A 24048-nucleotide genomic window follows, 5' to 3' on the forward strand; every position below is an offset into this window, starting at 1 on the left:
TTCAGTGAAACACAGTCCCTACCTTCTTAGAAATAAACTGAGTTCATTAATTTATGTGATGACATTTAGTCTTAGACTTCATTAGGCAGACTGATTAGCATGACATTCATTAAAAATTTCAATGTCTCTAATTTTATTAAATGTAAATAACATGGATTATTTAAAAATTATTAAAGGGGAGAAACTTTATTACTAATACACAAATGTGTATGCATGCTCAGTATTTTATAGACTATGAAAATGCAAATCCATTAATGCTTGAATAGATTCAGATTGTCCTCCCAACAACTCTGAAAATTTAGGGTAAAAATTAAAAGCTAGTCGGTTCTCTTCTCCTCTATCTCCTTTTATCTCTCTAAAGAGCCATTACCTTAGAAATAGGTGACAAAGCAATCTTCCAAATAATGAGTTTGTCTTTGCAGACCAGACAAGCCCATCCCCCTTCATCTATGTTAACAGTCAGCTGGTCATCATCTAAATAAAAATATAAGGTACATAGTTCATTTTAGCATATGAATAAAGCAACTTAAAATTTTCTTTTACCAAAATCTCTTTTATTACCATATTCTTCACCAAAAAAATATTATCACTCAAGAAAAAGATTCATTCACAACAAAAAATACTCCTGAATATAATTCAAGAGTTATCAATATCCAAAACAAGAGATCCATTTGATTCTGATAACCACTTTTAGAAATATACCTAAAGACAAAAAGTAGATGCTGGGCCTAGGTTTAATACTTCTTAATTTTTCTTATAAACACATATCTCACTTTCCGTAATACTTAACACTCATAATTTTATTCTGATAAAGCAACACAAATAATAAAGCTTCCACTTAACTACACAAAACATTTCAAGGAAAAATCATGTTTCTTCAATAAAACATGATTTTCAAAGAAGAGGTCTTTGAAAGTATGATAAATTACTTCATTATATGGAGACATAAAGGGTTATGTTCCCTATTAAGTGACAAAACCTAAATTAGCACACTGTTCTTTTAAGCATTAGTGGTAAACCTCCATAAACATGTTAACAGCTCTGGAAATTTAATCAATTTGACTTTGCTCTTTGTTGAAAGGGAAGTTAAAGAGGCAAAATAAAAGGAATCAATAATGTACAAGCTAAAATATCAAATTATGCCCAGGCTAAGTGTGGATTTTTGCTGAAGTGGATGGAATATCTACTTAATATTTTTTCCCCTCTACTGGTGAGCCCTAACTTAACACACAGCACTTGGCAGGTTTTCATGTGGGGAAGAGTTCTTCAAGTTTACACACTGCTTCAGTGTATACATCCTCACTTCCAGGGACTTTTGCACTGTTTGCTAGTAACATAGCTTGGTGGCATGAACCAGGAGTGAGTTACAAGGTTTTAACATATGGTATACACTATATATACTTTTAGAGGCGAAAAATATGTATTATATATATTTAAAACAGAAACAATGCATGGTAGAGGTTAGCAGAAGTTTAGTTGTCTGGAAACTGTACCTGAAGCTCCCAAGGACTTAACAGTCAAGATGTGCAAGTGCAAGTTGATGAGAAATATTCCTTCCTCTAGAATGGAGTACTTTAAACTTTTCTGACTGTCATTCACAGTATGAATACATTTTACATCATGATGCATTCACAAACAATTTAAATAAAACAAAACTTACGTTAACATTATATGAGATGTACTCTGATATTCTGCATTCTATTTTATTTCATTTTTAAAAAAATGCTAGTTATAAATCACTGAACTGATTTCAATACAGTTTGTAAAACAACATTCCAGAAAATCACAAAGATCTAGAATTGAATTCTTAATAAAAATGACTTAGGCGGATCACTGAAGATGCTCTGAACTTTGCTCTTCCAGTCAACAGACCCTCATCCTTAATGTAGCCTCTCTGAGGCTCGTGTGGACTGCATCTTCCAAACTTCCCCTCTACTTCTCTGCTGATAGAATCTTCTAAAGGTACACCACATAACATCACAAATTTGTTGTTAGTCTCTGGGATACTATACAAGATCCAGAAATAGAGCTAAGACTTGATTTTACTGTATTATTAAACATGAGGCACTAATTTGGCTTTTTTTTTTAAAAGCTAAACTTCATATACTCAATTAACTTTTGAAATTGGATTTGCATATGCAGTACTTACAACCATTAAAGATCTAATTTGACTGTGCTAAAGTGAACTTATTCTGCTTCTAAAATTTATTATATATCTCAATTACAGTGAAAAGCCAAATAGGTTACCTTTCTTCCCATTTAGGTAAAGGTATATCAAAGAAAGCACAAATTTCAATCTCCATGCTAGAACTAGGCTCCATCTGAATTGCTAATAGGAGGAAATGGAAAATGATACCCACCTTCAGCCAATGCTAGGACTTCCATGACTTTAACAGGAAGAGATGATCCAAACGTTTTCACATCATAGTTCATAGCCTCAGTTATGGAGTGATGTGGGAACATTCGTGTAGGTGTTCCTCTAAAAAAAAAAAAAAAAAAAAGACACCATATTACTTCACCATAACTTAAATTTTCCATTATCCTAATTTTTATGTATACATTTTCACAATAGAGAGAAGAGCTTTGATAAGCAAGAAATATGAAGTAGAACAGTGAAAAAAACCTCTGGCTCGAGTATTTGGTGTAATCAAATGTATTTTTCATTAAAAAAAAACAAACTGACAGGATTTAGAAAACCTTGGCCTCAGACTCTTAAACTCTAGTTTAAGAGTGTGCCATTCACTTAAACTCTTTATAACTCTACTTCCTTAGCTGTGAAATAAGAAGGTTGGACTAGATCAGTGTTTTACATATTGTGGGTAATTTTGAGCGGCTCGATCAATAAACATTTTTGAAAAAAAACCCACAGAATATAAAATAGAGTTTACCATACACTGTGGTCAAAAAAGTTTTACAAACTTTGGATTATGTTTTCTTTAAGCTCTCATCACCACTAGAATTACAGGAATCTACCAGATCTGTATAATCAAGCAAGAAACGAAATGGGTCATGAATATCTGCTGTTACCTGGTCTTCAATACAGCAAATACAGCAGCAGAAATTGTATTTTATTCTCACCTTCATTTTAACATTCAGAAAAATAATGTAAAGTTACCAATTTAAAAGTTATTCTATCTCTTATCATATGAGGATTAAATGAGAAGACACAAATACAGAGTAGTAGAGAGCTTTGTTTACCAAAAGAGTATTGTAACAAAGGTTTTTCTTTAAATGATCACCAGAAGGTAAGAGGAAATTTCTTAAAAAACATTAAATAAAGTACAACTTTTATTCTGTCTTTTCTAAAAGGAGAGGAAACACTAACAAGATCAGCACTCTGAAGGGCACTTTTCAAATGCAAAAGTCAAGGACACTATGCATTCTTTTTAAAAAAATCATTTCTCCTTTAAAATACTGCAGAATTTCACCTGAAACTAATACGAAATAATACTGAATGTAAACTGTAAGTGAAAAAATAAAATTAAAAATTAAAGCACTGCAAAATTTTACAGATAAATTTTACTGTAAGTGCAAGAACCAATATTACCGTTTTCCTACAGGGGAAAATTCATTTTTGATAGAGGAATTCAAAGGAAGCTATTCAGAAACATGTCACCTTCTGCTAAAGTTCTAAATTAGTTATGAAAGGGGAGTGGTGTGGCCCACTGAAGTGGACTGGTGCGCCAAGTTTTTATTTGGTAACAAAAGCCTTTCCCTATTAGCTTAGTTACAACTTAGCTCCTGTAGCTAAAAGCCCTTCATAATTCCAATCAGCAGACAATAACGGCAGCTGGTACGCTATGCACTATACAAGGATCTTCCAGCGCTGCAGGTCCTCATTCCCACCATCACTTTGTGTCTGCGTCGTGGCATCTCACACGGACCCCTCTGGCCTCGGTGCAGCAGGCTGGGGACGGGTATTTTCGCCATTTCACAGAGGAAGGGTCTTGAGACACTTACACCGGATCACAGGGTAGCGAGAGGGAGGGAGGGAGGTGACCACTGATTCACACCCAGTGCGTGCTTCACCTCTACACAGAGATAACTCCCTGGAAAGTGCGACGCGGAGGCCCAATGAACGAGCTACGGCGAGGCTGAGAGCCCGCAGCGGTAGCGCAGCCCGTTTTCCCGGTACTTCGGCATTCGCCGGCGGCGCCTCAGGTTCCGGAGGCTCTACCCGATGAGGCCCGCCGAGGCCGTAGCCTGCGAGCCGCCAGACCCCACCGGGGACGGCCACTTACCGCGAGCTCAGCGAGCTCCGCCGGCCCACCGGAGAGAAGAGCACCGGGGAGCTGACTGCGGACCCCATGGGCAGACCCTTCCTGCCGGTCGTCCGCGGCGTGGAGCCCGGCCCGACTCCGCCCAGCGGGCCCCTTCGGGATCCAGGCCCCGGGGTCCGCGGAGAGGAGACGGCCGAGAACATGACGGAAAGAAAAAGCTACAGAGAGCTCGTGGGTTGCGGCCGTGGGGGCTGAAGCTCGGCCCGCGCGCGGAGCTTGAACACTCAAGGGGCGGGAGGGCGCGCCGTGAATACGTCAAAGCGCCGCGCCGCGAATACGTCATAGCTCCGCGCCGCCCGAGGGGGCGTGGCCGGATTGGCGGGGAGAGGAAGGAGGGCGCGCGGTGATGACGCCAAGCGGCCGCGCGGACCTGCGAATGCGGTGCAGGCGGTGGCCCCCGGAGGAGCGAAGGGGCTGGGGCATCTCTGGCGCAGAGCGGTCGGCCCCGGACACGAGGGAAAGTGAAACTGGGAAGCCAGGTGCCATTCTGACTCCGGGGCGGGGCTGGTCCCCCACCGCCGGGGCGCGGAGCTCCCGCGCGCCGTCTCTCCCGAGCCCCGTGGGAAATGGAAAGCGTCGGTTCCCTGGCCCGGGAGGAGAGGGGAGGAGGCCCGTCCGCCTGACTCCGGGCTCGCGCTCGGTGTGGTGGTGGTTCTTCGCCGGGCTTGTCATTTTCCGGTTCAGCGCCGCCTGTGCAGGTTCATTCACACCAGCGACCCGTCCGTACCTGCGATCCCGGCCTCGCTCCGAGACCGCAGCCCCCCGTCCTCCTGCACCTCTGTCCCTTTGGGAAACTGGCCGGCGCCCGAGGGAAAGAGGGAAACTCCCGGGGGCGGTCCTGAGCCCGCCTGCGCCCCGACGTCCCGGCACCTGGCAGCGCGCAGGGTCGCTGGTAGACGCCATGTTTGCGCTCCCTCTGCCCTGCACTCAGCTGCCCCTCTTTTTCGGCCTTTAGTCTTGTCTCTATTCCCCTTTTCTGCCTCCTTGCCCGCTCAGCCCTTCACACTGCCAGCATAATGAACTAAGGTGGGCCTGAAGCTGCTCTTGGGCTTGTAGATTCTCTGTGGGACTCATCGCTGCAACCACCGGCAACAAAGTAGCCAGAATTGTTTCCTGCAGATGTCGTAGAATTGTTAGAATTGCAATCCTCAGCAACACAGTAATCATGATATTATTAAAATGGAAAGGCAGGGGGACAATTAAGAACTCATTATGGAAATTATCCGAGACAGTCATTTTCAAGGCATTCATCTAATTCTCATCTAAATGGCAATGGAACTTTAGGGGAGAATTCTAAATTTCAGTGTAGGTTAAACATCCTTCAAGCAATGAAGGACGTGCATTGTTTTCATCAGTTCTGGAGTCAGCAAACGTCTGTCAAGGGCCAGAGAGTCAGTATCTCAGGTTTGAAGGCTGTACGGTCCCTGTCACAACTGCTCCTGAATGAGTGTGTCTCTGTTCCAATAAAACGCTATTTATGGACACTGAAATTTGAATTTCATGCAACTTCCATGTGTCATGAAATAGTTTTCTTTTGATTTTATTTAAAACTGTAAAAACCATCCTTAGCTTGCAGGCCAAACAAATCAGGCAGAAGGTTGCAGTTTGCTGACCCCTGCACTGGCTTTGTGAGGGAGGCACAACCAGCACCTAGCACAGGACCTAACAACATAGAAGATGCTCAGTGTTTATTGCATGAGTTAAATAAGTGGAGATAACCAGGAAAACACTGTGATGCTTCAGATGTAACAAAACATGCAGGAAAAAAACCCAAACACATGAAACCCTAAAGGAACATTGACAATGTAGTTCTCACATACTTATTTCATTAATATATTTAATGCTTTGTAATGTTTACATTTGTTTTCATTTGTTTTCTAACAACTTTGCCATTCTTATGGAATAAAGTGGTATTCCCAAAATGGAGCTCTACTTTGTAAAAGTGCACTTACAAGGGTGTGGCCTGTGATTATTTCTAGGGAACCAGTCAGGTCCAAGGTCACAGAAGACCTTGCACCACACAAAGATAAGCCTGAGACGGTGGTCAACAAAATGCTGAGTTCATAACGTGGAATTTTATCTTCACATGTAGGGTTTCAGATGTGTTTTTTTCTTTTTTGCTTATTTCCTAAATTGCTTATATTAACATTCATATCCTTCAATGGCTCCCCATGCGGGTGGGGTAAAAACTAAGATGTTCAGCATGGTGTTGAAGACCCCGTCTTGATCCAGCCCCTACCTTTTTCTCTAATATCCTTTTGTGTGAAGCATGAATGCTGAAGTAGCTTACAACTTGCCTATGCTTCTTTCGTCACCTGTGAAACGGGGCTGATAGGTGTTTGTTTAAATTACAGGAGTGTCAAGAGTATCAAATGTGGTAACGTGCAAACACTAGAAACAACAACAGTGTTACCAACACTGCCTCTGTGATATTTAGCTATTTTCTTGTAATTAATTTTTATATGCCCTCTCTTTTTAAATTAGAAGCTCCTTTAGGGTAGGTACTATGATTACTCATTAGTAACTCCACACACAGTTCCTTCTCCACAGTGGGGGCAGGGGATAGTTATTTACTCTATTGAAGCAACTAAACATGTTTATAAATAGCAAACGAATGAGGACATTAAGAATTTTAGAAGGAAAGGAATGGAACTTGTAATTGCTACTTACTTTTCTGTATTTGTAATGTTAGTTTTTTTCTTTATTCTTGAATCTCCATAGCCAAATTCTAGTAAGAAACTGAATGTAGTAAAAAGTTTTACAAGAAGTGACAGATTGGCCAACAGCAGCACAGTGGCACGAGCTCTCCCTTTGAATTTACAAGTTGGCCGGCTATAATTCATCAGAGGATTCCCTGCTCAACACACAAACATGTCTGAGTGACTCTCACATTGAAACATCAGAAGGTGGGCATATGGCAGCAAACGGGAGATGGGATGGGTAGGGGAAGGACAGAGACAAGCCCCAAACAGTCTGGTGCTCGCAGTGGCCCCTGCAGACACGATAGCACTGAAGGGTAGGGTGCAACCCCCCCACTGGGCAAACCAGAGGGGCGGAGAGAGCATCAGGCCTGGGTAGGGGGCACACACCAAAGCGAAGCCCAGGGTCAGGGTCAGAGAAATGGTGCAAGAGATGGCAGCATTCCACAGCCTGCCATCACCAGACAAAGGATCCCATAGATGTGAGAGACTGCCCACACCACCCTCCAGTGGCCTGCCCAGCAGCAAAATCCTCTCATCAGAGGGCAAAAGGGCTGAAAAACTTTCCAGCCTAAGTTGTCTGTACTGATTATGGATAAACCCACCGGAGAGAACAGAGCCCTGGATAAGTAAACCCATTCGCCCCCACCCCTCACCCACCCATGGGGCGCAGTCTTATAGAGCCAGCTGGGTCAACTCCGAGCAGCTCTGCTGGCGGCTTCTGGCTACAAGAAGGCAGCGCTAGAAAGCATAGTCCAGGGGCCCGCCCACTTCCTAACATGGGGGTGGTTCCCCAAGACTGAGGAGACTGGGTTGTAAAGGGGACCCCCACCTCCTCAGGGAATATGGGACATTTTCCACAGTTGAGGCAACACTACCCCAAGAGATCCCAGAAGCTCCAGTAGTGCAGGTGAGAAAATAAAAACTTGCATTTTGGCACCACCTACTGGAAAGCAAAAGAAAGACCTCTACTAAGCAACCTGCTGAACAGTGGTATGAAATACTTTTTAATTTATTCATTCATTTTTAAAATACATCTTTATTGATTTCAGAGAGAGGAAAAGAGAGGGGGAGAGAGAGACACACACAGAAACATCAATGATGAGAGTGTCATTGATTGGCTGCCTCCTGCACGGCCCCCACTGGGGATCGAGCCCGCAACCCGGGCATGTGCCCTGACCGGGAATTGAACTGTGACCTCCTGGATCCTAGGTCGATGCTCAACCGCTGAGCCATGCTGGCCTGGCTGAAATGCTTTTTTAAAAAAAAATATTCCCAACAAATGCCCAGGCAAAGAAATAATCCATCAAGCACAGTGAATAAACGAGGTGACAAGGAAGTTCAGAAAGAAAATTTTAAAATGTCCAGAAAAAAAACTTAAAACACACAGGAGACTGTGATTAAAATGACAGGGAATTCAAACTGCAGTTCTGAAAAAACAGTATACGAGAAAGCTCAGAAAAGCAATTCAGTGAGCTCAGAAGTAAAATCAACAAACAGGAGTACTTCACAGAGAGACTGGAACTATAAAACAAGTCAGACAGAAATTCTGGAGCTGATGAAGTCAATAAATGAGATGAAGGCTGAAGCAGTGAGCCCAGGAAACGGAGCAGGCAGATGGAGGAAAGAGTCAGTGATATTGGAGGTAGAAACATAAATGTCTCTGTTGGAAAAAAAAGGATTGTTTGTAAAAAAGAAAGAACTCTATGGAGCTACCCGACTCTGTTAGAGCAACGTAAGAACAACGGATACCCCAGGAGGAGGAGAGCGGGAGATGGGAGCAGAGAGCCTAGTCAAACAAGTGATTGACAAGAACTTCCCAAACCTACAGAGAGAACTGGACCCTCAAATCCAAGAAGCTAACTGAAAACGTAATGATCAAAACTGGAAAAAGGCCTTTCTCCAAAGCATATTATGTTAAAACTGTCAAAAATTACTGACAATGACGGAATTCTCAAAGCAGCCAAGGAAAAGAAGTTGGTTACCTACAAAGGAAATCCCTTTAGATTTTCGTAGGATTTTTCAGCAGGAACTCTACATGCTATGAGAGAGTAGAATCAGATATTCAAATTGTTGAAAGAGAGAAATCACCAGCCAAGAATAACATACCCAGCAAAGTTATTCTTTAGACAGGAAGGAGATATAAAGGCTTTTTCAGACACACGGAGGCTGAGGGAATTTACCACAAGATCTACGTTACAAGAAATGAGGAAAGAGGCTCTTCTACCTGAAACAAAGACAAAAGATACAAATCTGTAAGATGACTGACAGAAGCAGTAAACTGCAACTCTTGTTCAGAATAAGGTATTAAACACAAATATAACATAAAGGTTAAAGGAAATAAAAACAGGACAACAGCTACTGAGATTTGGAGTTGAATGCACAGCATAAAAAGATAATTTGTGACAACAGAAATATAAAAGGAGATGAGGGAAAGGACTGAACTTGCACAGGTGAGTGGAGATAAGATGCAATCAAAAGAAAAAAAAATGTACACATGAAACTTTTTTTTTTTTTTTTTTTTACATATATCTAATGGGAACCACACAAAAAAAAATCTAGAGCTGAGACACATAACATAAACAAAGGAAATGGAGGGGAAAAATTCATAGAAACAATGAAGGCGCAGTGTTACCAGGAAACAAAAGATAAAATGGCTTCTTAGGATATATTTCCAGAAGTGGGATCAAACAAAATAGAATCAGAGGCGTGGCTACATGGAACAGACTGACAGCTGGGAGGGGGGGAGGGAGGGCTGAATGAAAGAAGGTGAAGGGATTCGACAAAGAACATTATATATTTATATATATAATATATATAGAATATTCTGTGTCTATGGGTTATAATATGTAACAGCTGACAGATGGGAACGGGGGAAGCGGAGGCTGGATGGAGGTGGGCAAAGGGCGGGGGAGTGGGGACATCTGTAATAGTGTCAACAATAAAAATAAAGAAAAAAACAAAAAATATATAAAATAGCTATAGGAAATCTTCATATATCAGTGCTCACCCTAAATATAAATGGACTGAACTCACCAGTTAAAAAGCACAGAGTAGGGAGATGGACCAACAAACAAAACCAACTATATGCTGCCTTCAGGAGACACAGCTGCAAAGACAGACTCAAAGCAAAGGGGTGGGAAATGGCATCCAGAGAAAAAAAGGTGTAACCTTTACCTATTACAGACACAAAATAGATTTCAAGATAAAAAAGGTAAGAGACAAAGATGAATATTTCATAATGATAAAGGGGACTATACATCAAGAAGACATAACAATATATATGCACCCAACCAGAGAGCACCAAAACATACAAAGCAATTACTAACAGAACTAGAGGGAGAAACTGAAAAAAATAATAATAGGGGACCTAAATACTCCATTGACAGCAACAGATAGATCATCCAAATAGAAAATCAATAAGGAAATATCAGCCTTAAATGGCATAATCAATATTTACACTGTGTTTCATCCCAGAACATGAGATTGTACAGTCTTCTCTAGTGCACACAGAACATTCTCAAGGGCATACATGTTGAAACACAAAAGTAGCCTCAACATATTTAAGAAGACTGAAATCATACCAAGCATATTTTCCAACCACAATGCTTTTGAAACTGAAAATCAACTACAAAAGGAAAGCTGAAAAGAACCACGAATATATGGAGATTAAACAATATGCTACTAGGCCTAGGCTGGTGTGGCTCAGCAGTTGAGCATCTACCTAGGATCCAGGAGATTGAGGTTCGATTCCCGGTCAGGACACATGCCAGGGTTGGGGGCTCGATCCCCAGTCAGGGGCGTGCAGGAGGCAGCCGATCAATGACTCTCATCATTGATGCTTCTATCTGCCTCTCCCCTTCTCCCTTCCTCTCTCTGAAATCAATAAAATATTTTAAAAAAACAAACACACAAACAAAACAAAGACAATATGTTACTAAACAAAGACTGGGTGAAAGAAGAAATAAAAGATCAAAAGATACATAGAAGCAAATGAGAATGACAATACGAAACATCAGAATCTGAGAGATGCGACAGAAGTGGTAATAAAAAGGAAGGTCACAGCATCACAGACTTACCTCAAAAAACAAGAGAAATCTCAAATAAACAACCTAACGTTTCATCTTGAAGAAGCAGAAAAAGAACAAAGCCCAAAGTCAGTAGAAGGAAAGAAATAATAACCAGAGCAGAATTAAACAAAATAGAGGGAAAAAAGACAATAGGAAAATGTAACAACGAGCTGGTTCTTTGAAAAGAATAAAATTGACAAACCTTTGGCTCGACTCACTAAGGAAGAAATAAAATCAGAAACGGAAGCGAAGTTACAACAGATAGTACAGAAACAGAAAGGACTCCAAGAGGCCACCACAAAAGGTCACGCCGCAGAACAGAATACATTAAAATGGCATTTTTCAAAGAAATAGAACAAAAATTATCAAATTTGTATGGAAGCACAAAATACCCCCAATAGTCAAAGCAATCCTGAGAAAAACACACAAAGCCAGAGGTACACGCCCCGACTTCAGGTTAAACTGCGAAGCTGTAATACTCAAAACAGCATAGTACTGGCAAAAAGTCAGACACACAGACTAGTGGGACAGAACTGAGAGCCCAGAAATAAACTCACACATATATGGGCAACTAATTTTTGACAAAGGAGCCAAAAACATTCAATGGGGGAGATGAAAGCCTCTTCAATAAATGGTGCTGGGAAAACTGGGAAGCCACATGCAAAAGAAGGAAGCTGGACTGCTACTTGACACCATACACAAAAATTAACTCAAAATGGATTTAAGACCTAAATATGAGACCTGAAACAATAAAACACATAGAAGAAAACACAGGTTCTAAACTTACGGACCTTGGGCTCAGAGAGGATTTTGTGAACTTAAAACCAAAGGCAAGGGAAGTAAAAGCAAAAATAAATGAGCGGGACGACATAAAAATAAAAAAGCTTCTGCACAGCAAGAGAAACCATCGACGAAGCAAAAAGGCAACCAACCGAATGGGAGAAGGTATTTGCAAATAATACCTCCGATAAGGGGCTAATATCCAAAATATATAAATAGCTCATGCAATTTACGAACAACAACAACAAATCAATCCTATTAAAAAAGTGGGCAGGGGACCTGAACACATTTCCCAGAATACATACAAATGGCCAACAAATGTATGAAAAGATGCTCAACTCCACTAGCTATAAGGGAAATGACATTAAAACCACAATGTGATACTACCTCCCACCTGTTAGGATGGCCGCTCTCAGTAAGACAAGGAACAGCAAGCGCCGGAGAGGCTGTGGGGAGAGGGAGCCCTCGGTCGCCGCTCGTGGGAATGGAAACCAGCAGACACTTCAGACGACAAAGGAGCAAACTCACCCACAGACAGACAGCAGCAGGGTGGTGACCAGAGGCAAACGGGGGCGAGGGGAGGGTGGGAAGGGTAAAGGGGTCAAATTTATGGTGACGGAGGGAGACTAGCTTTGGGCGGAGAGCACGCAATGCAGCACAGACGAGGCGTTACAGCTCCGCACACTCGAAACTCACACACTGCTGTTCATCAGCGTCACCCCAGTGGGTTTAACAAAAAACAGCGAAAACAAAAAAGTGACAGACACAGATAAAGTTCACTATAAATTTTAATCCACGATATAAATGTTACCCAAAGACACACTGAACATCTTGCATTAGGAAATGACACATAATGATTAAATTCAAATCTGTAAATCTTTCTATGGCACAAAGAGATTTCCCTCAGGTCCAGCGGTGTCACTGTGCTGTTTGCTTCCTGTGAACCAAACCAGAAGAGCAAACTGCGTAAAGACTACAAGTAAAGTTGGTTAAAATGATGGTCACAGGCGCACTGTTTACTGATTCAAAAAACACAGTTCTTTTATTCGTGAATAAATCCCCTTACGTAGAATGAAATATATTACTCCATGCGAAATAGTGGTTTCTTCTTCCAGTCTAAGCGGGGACCTAATGATTACTTAGCACAGGAGGAAACTTCCATTTTAATTATGTCGACACAGTTACTTCTTAGGTCTGGCATCATCGATGCCGAGAAAGCACTTTTTCTTGAGGCAACAGCAAATTACCACCACTGACATGAAACATGGCAAATCTAGTTGTCAGCACTGCTTGAAGGACTTTGAGGCATTTAGGTGAATAAAACTGTAAGTAAAGGAAAAGGATTATGAATGTCCTCTTTTCAGAAGACTAGCAAGTTCTTAAGGTTTCTTGATATTCTGTAGAACAGCGAGAACTTCTAAACTTTCTTCAAATGTTTTAAGGTTGAAATCAGTTATATGATTCAAATTTTAGCCTCATTAAAGAAATTTCAAAAGTATTTAAATAACTGAATAAAGGCTGTAAAATTTGGGTTAGGGACTGTACATTTTTAAAATATAACTTTCAGGACATGCCTTAGACAATGTAATGTAAAATTCATTTTTGCATCTTTCTTGATAATAGCTGGCAGTTCACGCCTCACTTTCCAGGCTCATAGAAAGTAGCGTGTGAGAAACGGGAATCGAGGCTTCCTACCAAAGGCGGGGCTGCTGCTTCCCCTTTCAAAACGCATCAGGTGCTCATGGGCCAAAAATGTTAAAAACCACACACATCCAAACAGCTCTCATCCGGAGGGACACACACTCCCCAACTCGCACACCCTTGACGACACAGGAGACCGAGAACGCAGACGTTCCCTTCTCGTGTGTGACACGAACGGCTTGTGAGCGTAGTGCTTGGGTTCACGGCACGGGAGGACGAGGGTGAGATGAACGCTTAGACTCGCATCCCTCGCGCTTCCTAGTAACACCCGACCCACAGCGGGTAGAACACCACGCGAACCACACAGCGACTGGCTAACCGGCCTAAAATAACTAGGCTTTTAAATTTATAATTCCCTTTTCAAGGTTGTCATTCGACAATAGCTTCAATCTATAACAGCAGTAAAAAAAATGAGGTGTCATGCTATATTAAAATATTCCAAGATAAAATAAAGTACAAAACCTGAAAATAACTTCAGTGCTATAGACATTTAGAAAGTTATAATTATTAAAACTCTGAATAAAAAGGCCTTGAGAACAGGTACATCTTGAAACAATAGTTTATATACTTTGGGAAAAATAGGCATATTTCAAATAACTTGAAGTATGATTTAGATTCCATACCACCCCTAAAAAATCGCCTGCAACGCTGTCTTGCTTTAGTCTCTCCTACTCAGTAACTGCTTCTTTCTGCTGAAATGAAACTCTGTTTGTTCATTAATTTTCTGTAGATCCCGTCTGGTTTCGAAAGCAGCTCTTCATGCTTCCCGCACTCGGTGATTCTTCCTTGGTCGAGAACAGCCACCACGTTAGCATTCTTGATGGTGGACAGACGGTGGGCAATGATCATCACTGTTCTTCCTTCCATCAGTCGGTCCAGAGCTTCCTGCACAAGGTGCTCGTTCTCAGCATCCAACGCACTTGAACAGGAAAACCGAGTGAGAAAGCAAAGACATGAGTGCCACGCGTGCCTGGTGAGCTCACGTATTTCCTGTCCCACACAGTGGCCCTTCATCAGCAGTGAACTGACACTATCATCAAAATGCTACCTTCTTGGGTCCACTATATATTTTTATATTATAAAGGTACTATTAAAAAGGAAGCTTGGGGCTCTAGAGTCCCATAGAATGACTGTCAAGTAAGTAGAATAGAATCCACACAGTAGTAGATTAGAGTGATTGGGGATCCAACACACATGTGTCTGAACTGGAACTACAACCCTCAGCTCAAGGCTCAGCCTGTCCACTGCCTCGCAACTGTCGTTAATTCAGACTCAGCCCCTTTAAAGTGCAGGGGGAAGGGCCTTTTCAGCTGTAACACTCTGACATACAGAAAAATAAGTCTCTGGTAAAGGGAGAGTTTGGTTTGATACAATTAAACGCAGTGTTAAGATATCCTCACCTGGTTGCTTCGTCAAGGAGGAGAATTTTGGGATTCTGAAGAAAGAAAAACATTGAAAAGAAAACACAGTTTTATTAGAAAAGCACAAACTCTCAGTAATTAAAACAAATGAAGGACTGTACATGATGCAACATGAAGGACCCTTGAAAACATTCTGCTGAGTGAGTAAGTCAGCCACAAACGCTCCATGTTGTAGGACTCCGTGAGCAGCACATCTACAGACACAGCACAGACGGGCGGTTACCTGTGGCTGGGCCAATGGGAAATGGGGGGTACATGTGACTGCTAAAGGGTATGGGGTCTCTTTTAAGCGTGACAAAAATGCGTTAAAACCGATCATGGTGATGGATACGCAGCACTGAACCCACTGGAACCCACTGAACTGTACACTTTCAATGGGCGACTTGTACAGTATATGAATTATATCACAATAAACCTGCTACGAAAAAGAAAACCACAAGCTCATACGTGTCTGAGGAAAGCGCACAAGTGGAAGAGTTAGAGGCAACTTTAAGCCATATCACAGCCATCCCTGGACTGGAAATAGTTCACAGCACAGCTTATCCTGCTGCCAGCCACCTCCCAGTGGGAGGTGGGATCTGAAGGAAGACAGTCTAGGCTCTCAAAGTCCTGCTGATAATTTAGTTAGGAGTATCACAGAAAACAGAAAACAATAAGAGGAAGCTGATGTATAAAACACATTACATTCTAGCTTTGCCTAGGAGTTTATCACAAGAAATGAAAACAGCCACACAAAAACTTCCACACCATTCATCCACAGCAGCCCTGTTCTCAACGACCCAAAACTGGAAGCAACCCACATGTTCATCAACCGCTGAATGGACAAACAAAGGAACGCAAAGCTAACCGTACAAAGGACTACTGCTCAGCAACAGAAAGGAATAAAGTTATGATACAGGGTGCAGCATGGAGGAGCCTCAAAAACATCACGCTGGTAAAAGAGGCCAGATGCCAAAGACCACATCCTGTCTGATTCCGTTGAGCTGAAATGTCCAGAAAGGTCAATCTACACAGAAAGCAGGCTAGAGGCAGCCTGAGACTGGGGCTGGGCATGGGGAAAGGCTATAAACAGGTACAAGGGTATTTTTTAGGGTGATAGAAATGGCTAAAAAAATATATTCTTTTTTGTTTTGATTGTGTGATGGTTGAATAACTGTAAACTTACTGAAAAGTCACTGAAAGTACCTTTAAAATTGGTGAACTTTATGGTATGTAAGTTATGCTCCAATAAAGTTGGCTTTTTTTAATCACCTATAAATCTGTGGAGAGTAGTTAAATAACAAAGGGAAAGACTATTATTTCCTAAAAAATACAATGTCTGACTTTCATCTAAGATGGCTTTTCCCTCTCCTCTCAGAAGTCTTGTACAAGCACTTCAAGTCTGTATTACTCAGTTTAGCAGCTGATCACGAATTATACAAGTAAACATACTTGTACTGTTCTGATAGTTTGATGTAATCACTTTTCACTGGACTGTATGCTTCTCCCCCGTCAATACTAGCACAGGCCTGGCCTCCTAATACGCAAGAACTACTTGTAAAATTTGAACAACATGCACTCAGTGGGACTCCTCACTCATCTTTCACCAGAACTGTCAACCATGTATCCACCCTCCCCCTCAAAAAGAAAAAAGGAAGAAGAAAAATAGTAACTTACAAGTTACAAGGCCTCTAATTAAAAACAGTAACAAAACCTCCAGCCAAGTGGCCCAGGCTTACCTTAAGCAGAGCACGGGCAATGGCAATCCGCTGTTTCTGCCCACCTGACAACGACAGTATTTTTTTTAAAGATTGAAAACCTTAACAAAAATTCTTGGCAACAGTCTTGTCTGATAAGCCATGTGGCAATTGGAAGGTGGCTTCTTCCAGTTAGTCACAGCTAAGAAAGATGGTAGAACAGAAACCTACTTTTAAGTCTATTGTCTCCTCATTAACCTCAAAATTAATAACAATTATTAACATAGCTAACATTAATTGAGGCGTTCCTATGTACCAGGAATTTTCAAAATGCTTTGCATGTATTATCTCATTTAATCTTAAAAAAAGTCCTATGAAGTATATCCTATACTACTCCCATTTACAGATGAAAAACTGGGGCACAAGAAAAGCTGTCCAAGGTCTCACAGTTGGTATGTGGCAGAGCTTAGGTCTGTACCTGCACAGAGTGAAGGGCTATGCTTTTAACCACTACACACACTGCCTCCCTAACAGAACATCCAACACGGCAAGGAAACCAGGAGCTCGGGATATCCTCGGGTTGCTGAGCAGTATGTGCAGTGGGCGGGAGCAAAGGGCATCGGTGGGGCTGGGACTTGTCGTCCCACTGCTCTGCCTCCGAGCACCACTCCGGACACCTTCCTTTCTCATATTATTTTCTTCCCCCGGCCCAGGGAAGAACTGATGCTTACAGTGGTTTGTGTGTGTATGAAACTGGAGGTAACACACAGAGGGAGCCATGCTAATCGCCCCCTTCTAAAACTTAGATTCTAATAGAAGCAAGGGAATGAACTGGGGGTGGGAGCGGGGGGATTATGATGGGACAGGAGGAGGTAAGCAGAGAGTCTGTGATAATTCCCCTTCCTCACCTTGTCTCACACCACCCTCCTCCTTCCCGCCAGAGGACACTCCTAAGTGACCACTGGTAAGTCCCAGGTAGCAGGGCTCAGGACTCACTCCTCCAGGCTGGTTTCATTATAGAAAGCTCAATCTCATTTAATCTCAAAAGGATGAAAATATCCCTTTTGGTTGATTTTATTGGCAGAAAATATTTATTAATAGTAATTGCTGGACATCACATTATTTCATCTAAAAGAAGTTCACCATTTACAGCTGAAATATGTGGTGCTGCTAACAGGTGGCCTCCACCAGGCAGCCCTGTGCTCACTTCAGGGGAGCACTGAGGGAGCAGGGCAGCCCTTTCTTTCCGACCTCTGACTGGGAGGGTGTCTAGTGCTCTGGACAGTCAGCAGAGCAGCCAGCTGAGGGCTTTGGTCGCTGGGAGAAATCCTCAGTGCCACTGAATGCACTGGGATCTATGGCTAGATGTCCTTTCTTTCTCCCAGAAAGCCAGTGTGGGTTGAAACCTTTGGTTATTTCACTCTGAAATGGGGCTTGAGGATCCTGGTGACGTGCTCATGGAATAGAGCGTTGGTAGCTCCCAGCCCCACTTCTTGATGCTTGAGAATGTTACCATGAGCTGCTCAAGCTGGTTTTCTTCCAGGAGCACACCTCAGAGATGCAGTAGTGGTTTATACTAACACAGCAACATGTAATTCTACTCCTGGGACTTCCCCAATCCAGCAAAAACACTTCATTTACTGTGATAGTTTTAAAAAGCCACACATAATAAACTTAAAACATTTTGTGTCAAACTTTCTGTGGTCACACTTCAAGTAAAAAGTTTGGTGTTGAAAAGGACCATTGCTCTAGTCCCGCCTGGTAGCCGTCACTCTGACAGGAGGCATCCATCCATTGCTGCTGAGATGCTTCTGCCGACAGAGTGTGTTGTTGTGGAAGGGAGCATATTTTAATATTTGTAATGAAAAAAAAAGTTTATATTTAACCAGATAAAAAATTATTTCCCTTTAAGTTCTACTCAACCCACTTCTAAACACTAAAGCAAGAGAAAATAAGTTTTCTCCTTCCCTCCAGAAAGCCTGGCACCCATAATATAACAATACGCCAGGTGTGCTCTGACATCACCGGGAACAGCGGCTGTGCCTCCCACTGTGCACCCTCCTTTCGTCTGGGTCAGGCTACGCCATAGGCCTACGCCATGGGCCAGATCTGGGCCAGGACCTGCGTGTGCACAGTTCTCAGCTAAGAATGGCTTTTACATTTTACTTGGTTGTTAACAAAAACCAACAAAGAAGAATACTATGTGAAAAAGACCACATGTGGCCCACAGAACCTAAAATATTTATTTACTCTCTGGCCCTTTATTGAAAAAGCTTGTTGAGCCCTGGTCTAACATGGACAGTGAAGACTGGGGAATAAAGAACTCTTTCAATTTCAGTTCTGTTCCTGACTCAGTCTCTGCCTCCCCAACTGAACAAATCACTCTGCCACCCTGTATCTTTCTCATTTTCTACAGTTTTCAAGGATCTTGCATTACAAAACCTTATCTTTTCTCAGATGAGAAAAAAGCTGCTGTGGCTGCGTACTACTCAGTGGGACACTCAGTGGGGATTTGGGTGCAACTTTGGGGTAAAAACTGAAGGAAACTGAGGAGCTGTCCACATGCAAAAGAGATTTTAGAAAGTGGAAAGTCTAATTTCATAACCTCTAAGAACAAAAGTCTAATAAGATGTAATATTGCAACATGGAATGTTTGGACACTTCTTTGGAGCAGAGCTTCTGCTACCAGCAGTGAGAGCAGGTACCTGAGAGGAGCACGCCCTTTTCTCCCACCATAGTGTTGAATCCGTGAGGGAAATTTCGGATGAAAGCAGTTGCGTTGGCCACTTCAGCCACTTTCTCCACCTGCTCGGCAGTCACCAAGGAAGGGTCATCTGCACCATAAGCAATGTTCTCAGCAATTGAGCAAGAAAACAAAATTGGCTCCTACAAATTGGAAACAAAACATATTTGTCGCAAATTTCAAAGCAGATTTCACACTGGTCTAGTGACCATAGTGGAGCATATTTAGTGAAGTCCTTATGTCTAAGAAACTATTAAGTTGGTCCCAAAGAATATATGCTATTTTCTTGGTTCTACTACTTCATTCTTCATAAATTCACCCAGCAGACTTTTAAAAATTCACGTATTACTGTAAACAGGGTTGATTTTATCATCTGTAGTTCCCAGGAACTGCAAGAAATGAGATCACACGGCAGGTGCCTGGTACACAGCAGGCACTTCATAAATGCAAGTTCCCTCACCTTGGGAACTGGGAGGCACTGGAGGACCATAAACCCATCTGCATTTCCGGCAGCCAGCCTTCCATGGAGGATGTTTTTTGAAATTCACACAAAACAGATGGGAACATGACACTTTGACAGAACTCTGTGGAATGATCCTAAAAAGCAAATAAACTCCCTCCTTCTTTTCTCCACCCGTAATGTGCACCACTGATATCCTCACACTGCCGAGCAGCCCCTATCATGGCCCCACCTGCCCCTGGCCCAGCAGAAGGGCCACGGGTAAGGTCTGAGGAGCTCATTAGGAGCAGGGGCTCGGGTGTGTCTGCTGTGCACATGGCCTGGTAATGAAACGTAAACAGCTGTGCTGACTTTTTCTGCAGCATGTGGTCTTATGGAAACAGCCTCATCGGTGACCATATTATATTAACATGCTGCCTGGAAAACTGCAACCCCTTGCAAGGGGACCCTGGCTCCTTCTTACCATAGACTTGGCTTGCTTTCTGCTAAAACCCCTTATGCCCAACAGTAGATAGTGGCTGGTAATAAAAATAGGGATTGGGGAAGAGTCAGTAGAAGCTAAAAAGTTAAGCCTTTCTCCCAACCTTCTAGACGGTCTGCATTATAAATTCATGGCAGCCCCAGCTTTTGATAAAAAGTCAATGCTTCACCCGGACAGGTGTGGCTCAGTGGTTGAGCACTGACCTAGGAACCAGGAGATCCCGGTTCAATTCCCGGTCAGGGCACATGCCCGGGTTTGTGGGCTTCATCCCCAGTCGGAGGCGTGCAGGAGGCAACCAGTCAAAGACTCTCTCATCAATGACGTTTCTATCTCTCTCTCTCCTTTCCTCTCTCTGAAATCAATAAAGATATATTTTAAAAAACAACAACACATATCTTTAAAAAAAAAAGTCAATGCTTCAATGGGCTTAAGTGTTTGAGGTCTTGAGAAATGGCACTGTTTACAAACCTAAACAATCTGCCATGTGAGACTGGTTCAATACATCTGGAAACTGCCACCACTCCTGAAAGATTCAAGACCAGGCAGAAAGCAAATAACAAAAGCAACTTTAGAAGGAAGTACAATAAAAATACACCTCTTTCCTCTTACCTGACTCACTGTCCCAATCTTGGATCTCAGCCAGACTGGATTTAGCTGACGGATATCATGACCATCAAGACTGATCGTTCCTTGTGGAGAAGAAAGGAAAGTCACTGAGCATCATGGGGCCAATGACTAATGTAAACACAGAAAGGATCTGGTGGGAAAATTCCAGACTCAGTTTTTAAAAGATTAAAAGTATAATCAAAATCTCCAAACAGAATCTACAACTAATATATCTCATGGAATTTCAGAGCTAAAAGGGCCTTTCCGGATTGCCCACGTCCACTGTCCCTGCAGTGGTTAGCTGACTGGCCCATCGAGCACATCCATCCAGCTCGCCCTCTGGCAGAAGCTGAAGAGAGCTTCCCAGAGTCCCTGTAGTGACTTGGGGCTCCACAGTAAGGTGCACCTGTGCAAAGCTTTGACTCAGAAGAGATTTATGTGGGAGAGGTGCAAGCCGTGAGGTGTCCACTTGCACAAATATTGGCAGAGATGACACCTCTTTGAAGCAGGCACCCATGACAGTGGCTGCCTAATTCTGCAGTTTCCTGACCATGTTGCTATCAGCAACTACCCTGAAGGCCTGGCTCTGTGGGGAAGTTCTGGGAAGTGTCCTGGAAGTTCAACCCTGCCAGTGATTTTTGAGCTATTTTATTGCTCCCCAAAAGATGTCCCCCTGCATAAGCTTAGTTGGAGGAGAACCTGTTATCTGAAACTAAGAATCTGATGGATCCTGTGGTGGAGCTTTTAAATAATGAGATGTAACTCTGACCTTAGCTAACAGAATTAATTCTGCATGTTGAGGGAACTTGACAGTGCTGGGTGATGAGAGTGTGACTAACATGAGAAGTGCCATCCCGTCTCAGTTAATGGTGTGTAATCATGCAAGCCAGCTGCAAACTTTCATTAGCTGGAAAAACCTGAGGCCTCTGACTTAGAAAGTACAAGTGCTCTGCAGGCGCCATGAGGCAGAGGTTTAAGCAGTTTCTTTCCTCCTCGATTTATTCCCCGTGATGAAGAAACCAAAGAATCAGTATTTTCATTTTATTTATATCACCTAACTAGGGTTTTTCTAACCTCAGAATTTCATAACACGTAGAGTAAATAAGACAGTGATTCCAGAGGCAAACAGCACAGGAACACCCATTATACACAACTGGTGATTCTGTGGGTCAGGACCTGCAAATCAGAAAAATCATCTGGCACGTAACCAGCTCTCGTGTTGTTTTAAACAGAAAAAGACCACAGACATACTCTTTTTAAAGTCATGGTCTGATTTGTTTTCTTGCTGAAAAACATCCTTTTCTCCATCCAATATTAACCAGTACATAGAGAATATCTACTGCAGGCTCTCCGTCTGGTGATGGGTGTAAACTTGACATTGTGATTGCTTCGAAATATATGCACTTGTCAAGTCATATGTTGTACACCTGAAATACAATGTTATTGTCATTATGCCTCAATTAAAAGGTCATAAAGAAGTAAAATAGCCCGGCCAGGTGTGGCTCAGTGGTTGAGCATCGACCTAGGATCCAGGAGATCGGGGTTCGATTCCTGGTCAGGGCACATGCCGGTCTTGCAGGCTAAGCAGCCGATCAATGACTCTCTCATCAATGAAGTTTCTATCTCTCTCTCTCCCTCTTTCTTTCCTCTCTCTGAAATCAATAAAGATATGCTTTAAAAAAAAAAAAAAGTAAAATAACGTGTTCTTTGCTCTGTGGGTCAAAGATGCTACAGTCCAGCTAAACATAAAATAAAAACCAGAATGAGAAAAATCCGTTAAGAAAATCCCTCCTTCCTCAAGCAGCTTCACTGGAGCAGCCAGAGACAGGAATTCCTGAGTGACCAGCACTGCTTGTACGGGGACCACCGAGCTTCCCTGGAGCTCCTGGCTCCTGCACAAGCTCAGCAGGTGGCACAGTGGCATTTACTCCGAGGTGCTGGGGGGAATGGCAACTGTGACTGCTGAGTAGCCCCCCAGCCCCTCTCCAGGAGGGGGCATCAGGAGACCCTGGCATGGGAGATGAGGAGGTAGACTTCAGGCAGTCACCCAGGACTTGAAGGGATCTGACCGAATTACACCAAATGCCTGAAGGGCCTCCTGTAAGAGCTGCCATGACCCTAAAAGGGACACCTCTGTTGAAGGGATTTCTCTCCTGGGAACAAACCCTCTGGCGTTCAGAACTCTCACACGACAACTCTGCATAACTGACCCTCTTGCAGGGCTCAGGACAGTCCTGCCCTACAATGCAGTGAACCACTCACCGGAAATGGGGTCATACAGCCTCAGCAGGAGGGAAACCACCGTGGATTTGCCAGAACCACTTGGGCCAACCAGTGCTGTGACAGATCCTGACGGGATAGAGAGGCTGAAGTCCTGGAATATGGGCACCTCTGGGCGAGCCGGGTAGGTAAAGTGCACATTCTTAAACTCCAGAGCACCTTGGAAGCTTTTCTCATTCAAGACCAGCCCCTCTAGAACATAAAATGGAATACTAATTACCTAACACACAGATCAAAGCCACAAGTGAACTCAGCTTCCACGGTCTGACTACAGACACGGACGCTCCACCACAGCTGGTCCTGGAGCAGGAGCCCTTACTGTGCAGGCAGGAGAGGCCTCTGCCTTGCTTACCCTGCGTCTGTTCTGCACGCCCTCCATCCAGGGCGCCATGCGTGTGCGGTCTTGTTTGATTCTTGCAGCCCTGGGAGGTGGACACCACTGCCCCAGCTCTCCCGACAGGTCACTGCGGCCCAGAGACGAGCCCCGGAGCTCGCTCCCACCCTCCCCCCTTGCTACGGCCTCTGCAGCTCCCTCGCTCCCAGGCTGATCTGATACGCTCTCAACGTCCTGAGAGAAAGACGTTACACACGTGGGCATCACACAACGGCGATGGAGCCTAGGGGAGCAGGGGTTCTGTCCTGTCCTGGTATTACCTGGGCGTATTTCCTCCAGCCCATGATGCTGGAGGACCCTGGGCATTCACCAACAACGTCCTAGGAGTCAGTGAGGGGCTGGGAGGGTAACAGCGCACAGCCACTTCTCCTGAGCCCCGAGAACTGGCTTTCACGGAAGCAGCAGCACCCCTTGTGGTCAACCCCATGCTTTCAGGGATGTCCCTGCGCCCCACAGC

At 43.2% G+C, this 24048-nt stretch overlaps 2 protein-coding genes across 2 annotated transcripts in view; both read right to left on the reverse strand.

Annotated features, from left to right (window-relative positions):
* Nucleotides 1–4534, reverse strand: part of NUP133 (nucleoporin 133) — a 34495-nt gene extending 29961 nt beyond the window's left edge. Inside the window, exons 1-3 of the mRNA XM_081124184.1 lie at nucleotides 4242–4534; nucleotides 2361–2479; nucleotides 371–474 (exon numbers count right to left, since the gene is read on the reverse strand). Of these exons, the coding sequence (XP_080980310.1) occupies nucleotides 371–474; nucleotides 2361–2479; nucleotides 4242–4423 (405 nt within the window). The 5' untranslated portion in view covers nucleotides 4424–4534. The remainder of the gene's footprint in view (nucleotides 1–370; nucleotides 475–2360; nucleotides 2480–4241) is intronic.
* Nucleotides 4535–12599: 8065 nt separating this feature from the next.
* Nucleotides 12600–24048, reverse strand: part of ABCB10 (ATP binding cassette subfamily B member 10) — a 29295-nt gene continuing 17846 nt past the window's right edge. Inside the window, exons 8-13 of the mRNA XM_081124310.1 lie at nucleotides 23180–23389; nucleotides 20921–21000; nucleotides 19333–19513; nucleotides 16670–16713; nucleotides 14931–14965; nucleotides 12600–14449 (exon numbers count right to left, since the gene is read on the reverse strand). Of these exons, the coding sequence (XP_080980436.1) occupies nucleotides 14203–14449; nucleotides 14931–14965; nucleotides 16670–16713; nucleotides 19333–19513; nucleotides 20921–21000; nucleotides 23180–23389 (797 nt within the window). The 3' untranslated portion in view covers nucleotides 12600–14202. The remainder of the gene's footprint in view (nucleotides 14450–14930; nucleotides 14966–16669; nucleotides 16714–19332; nucleotides 19514–20920; nucleotides 21001–23179; nucleotides 23390–24048) is intronic.

Source organism: Miniopterus schreibersii, assembly GCF_964146895.1.
Source record: "Miniopterus schreibersii genome assembly, chromosome: 21".
NCBI lineage: Eukaryota > Metazoa > Chordata > Mammalia > Chiroptera > Miniopteridae > Miniopterus > Miniopterus schreibersii.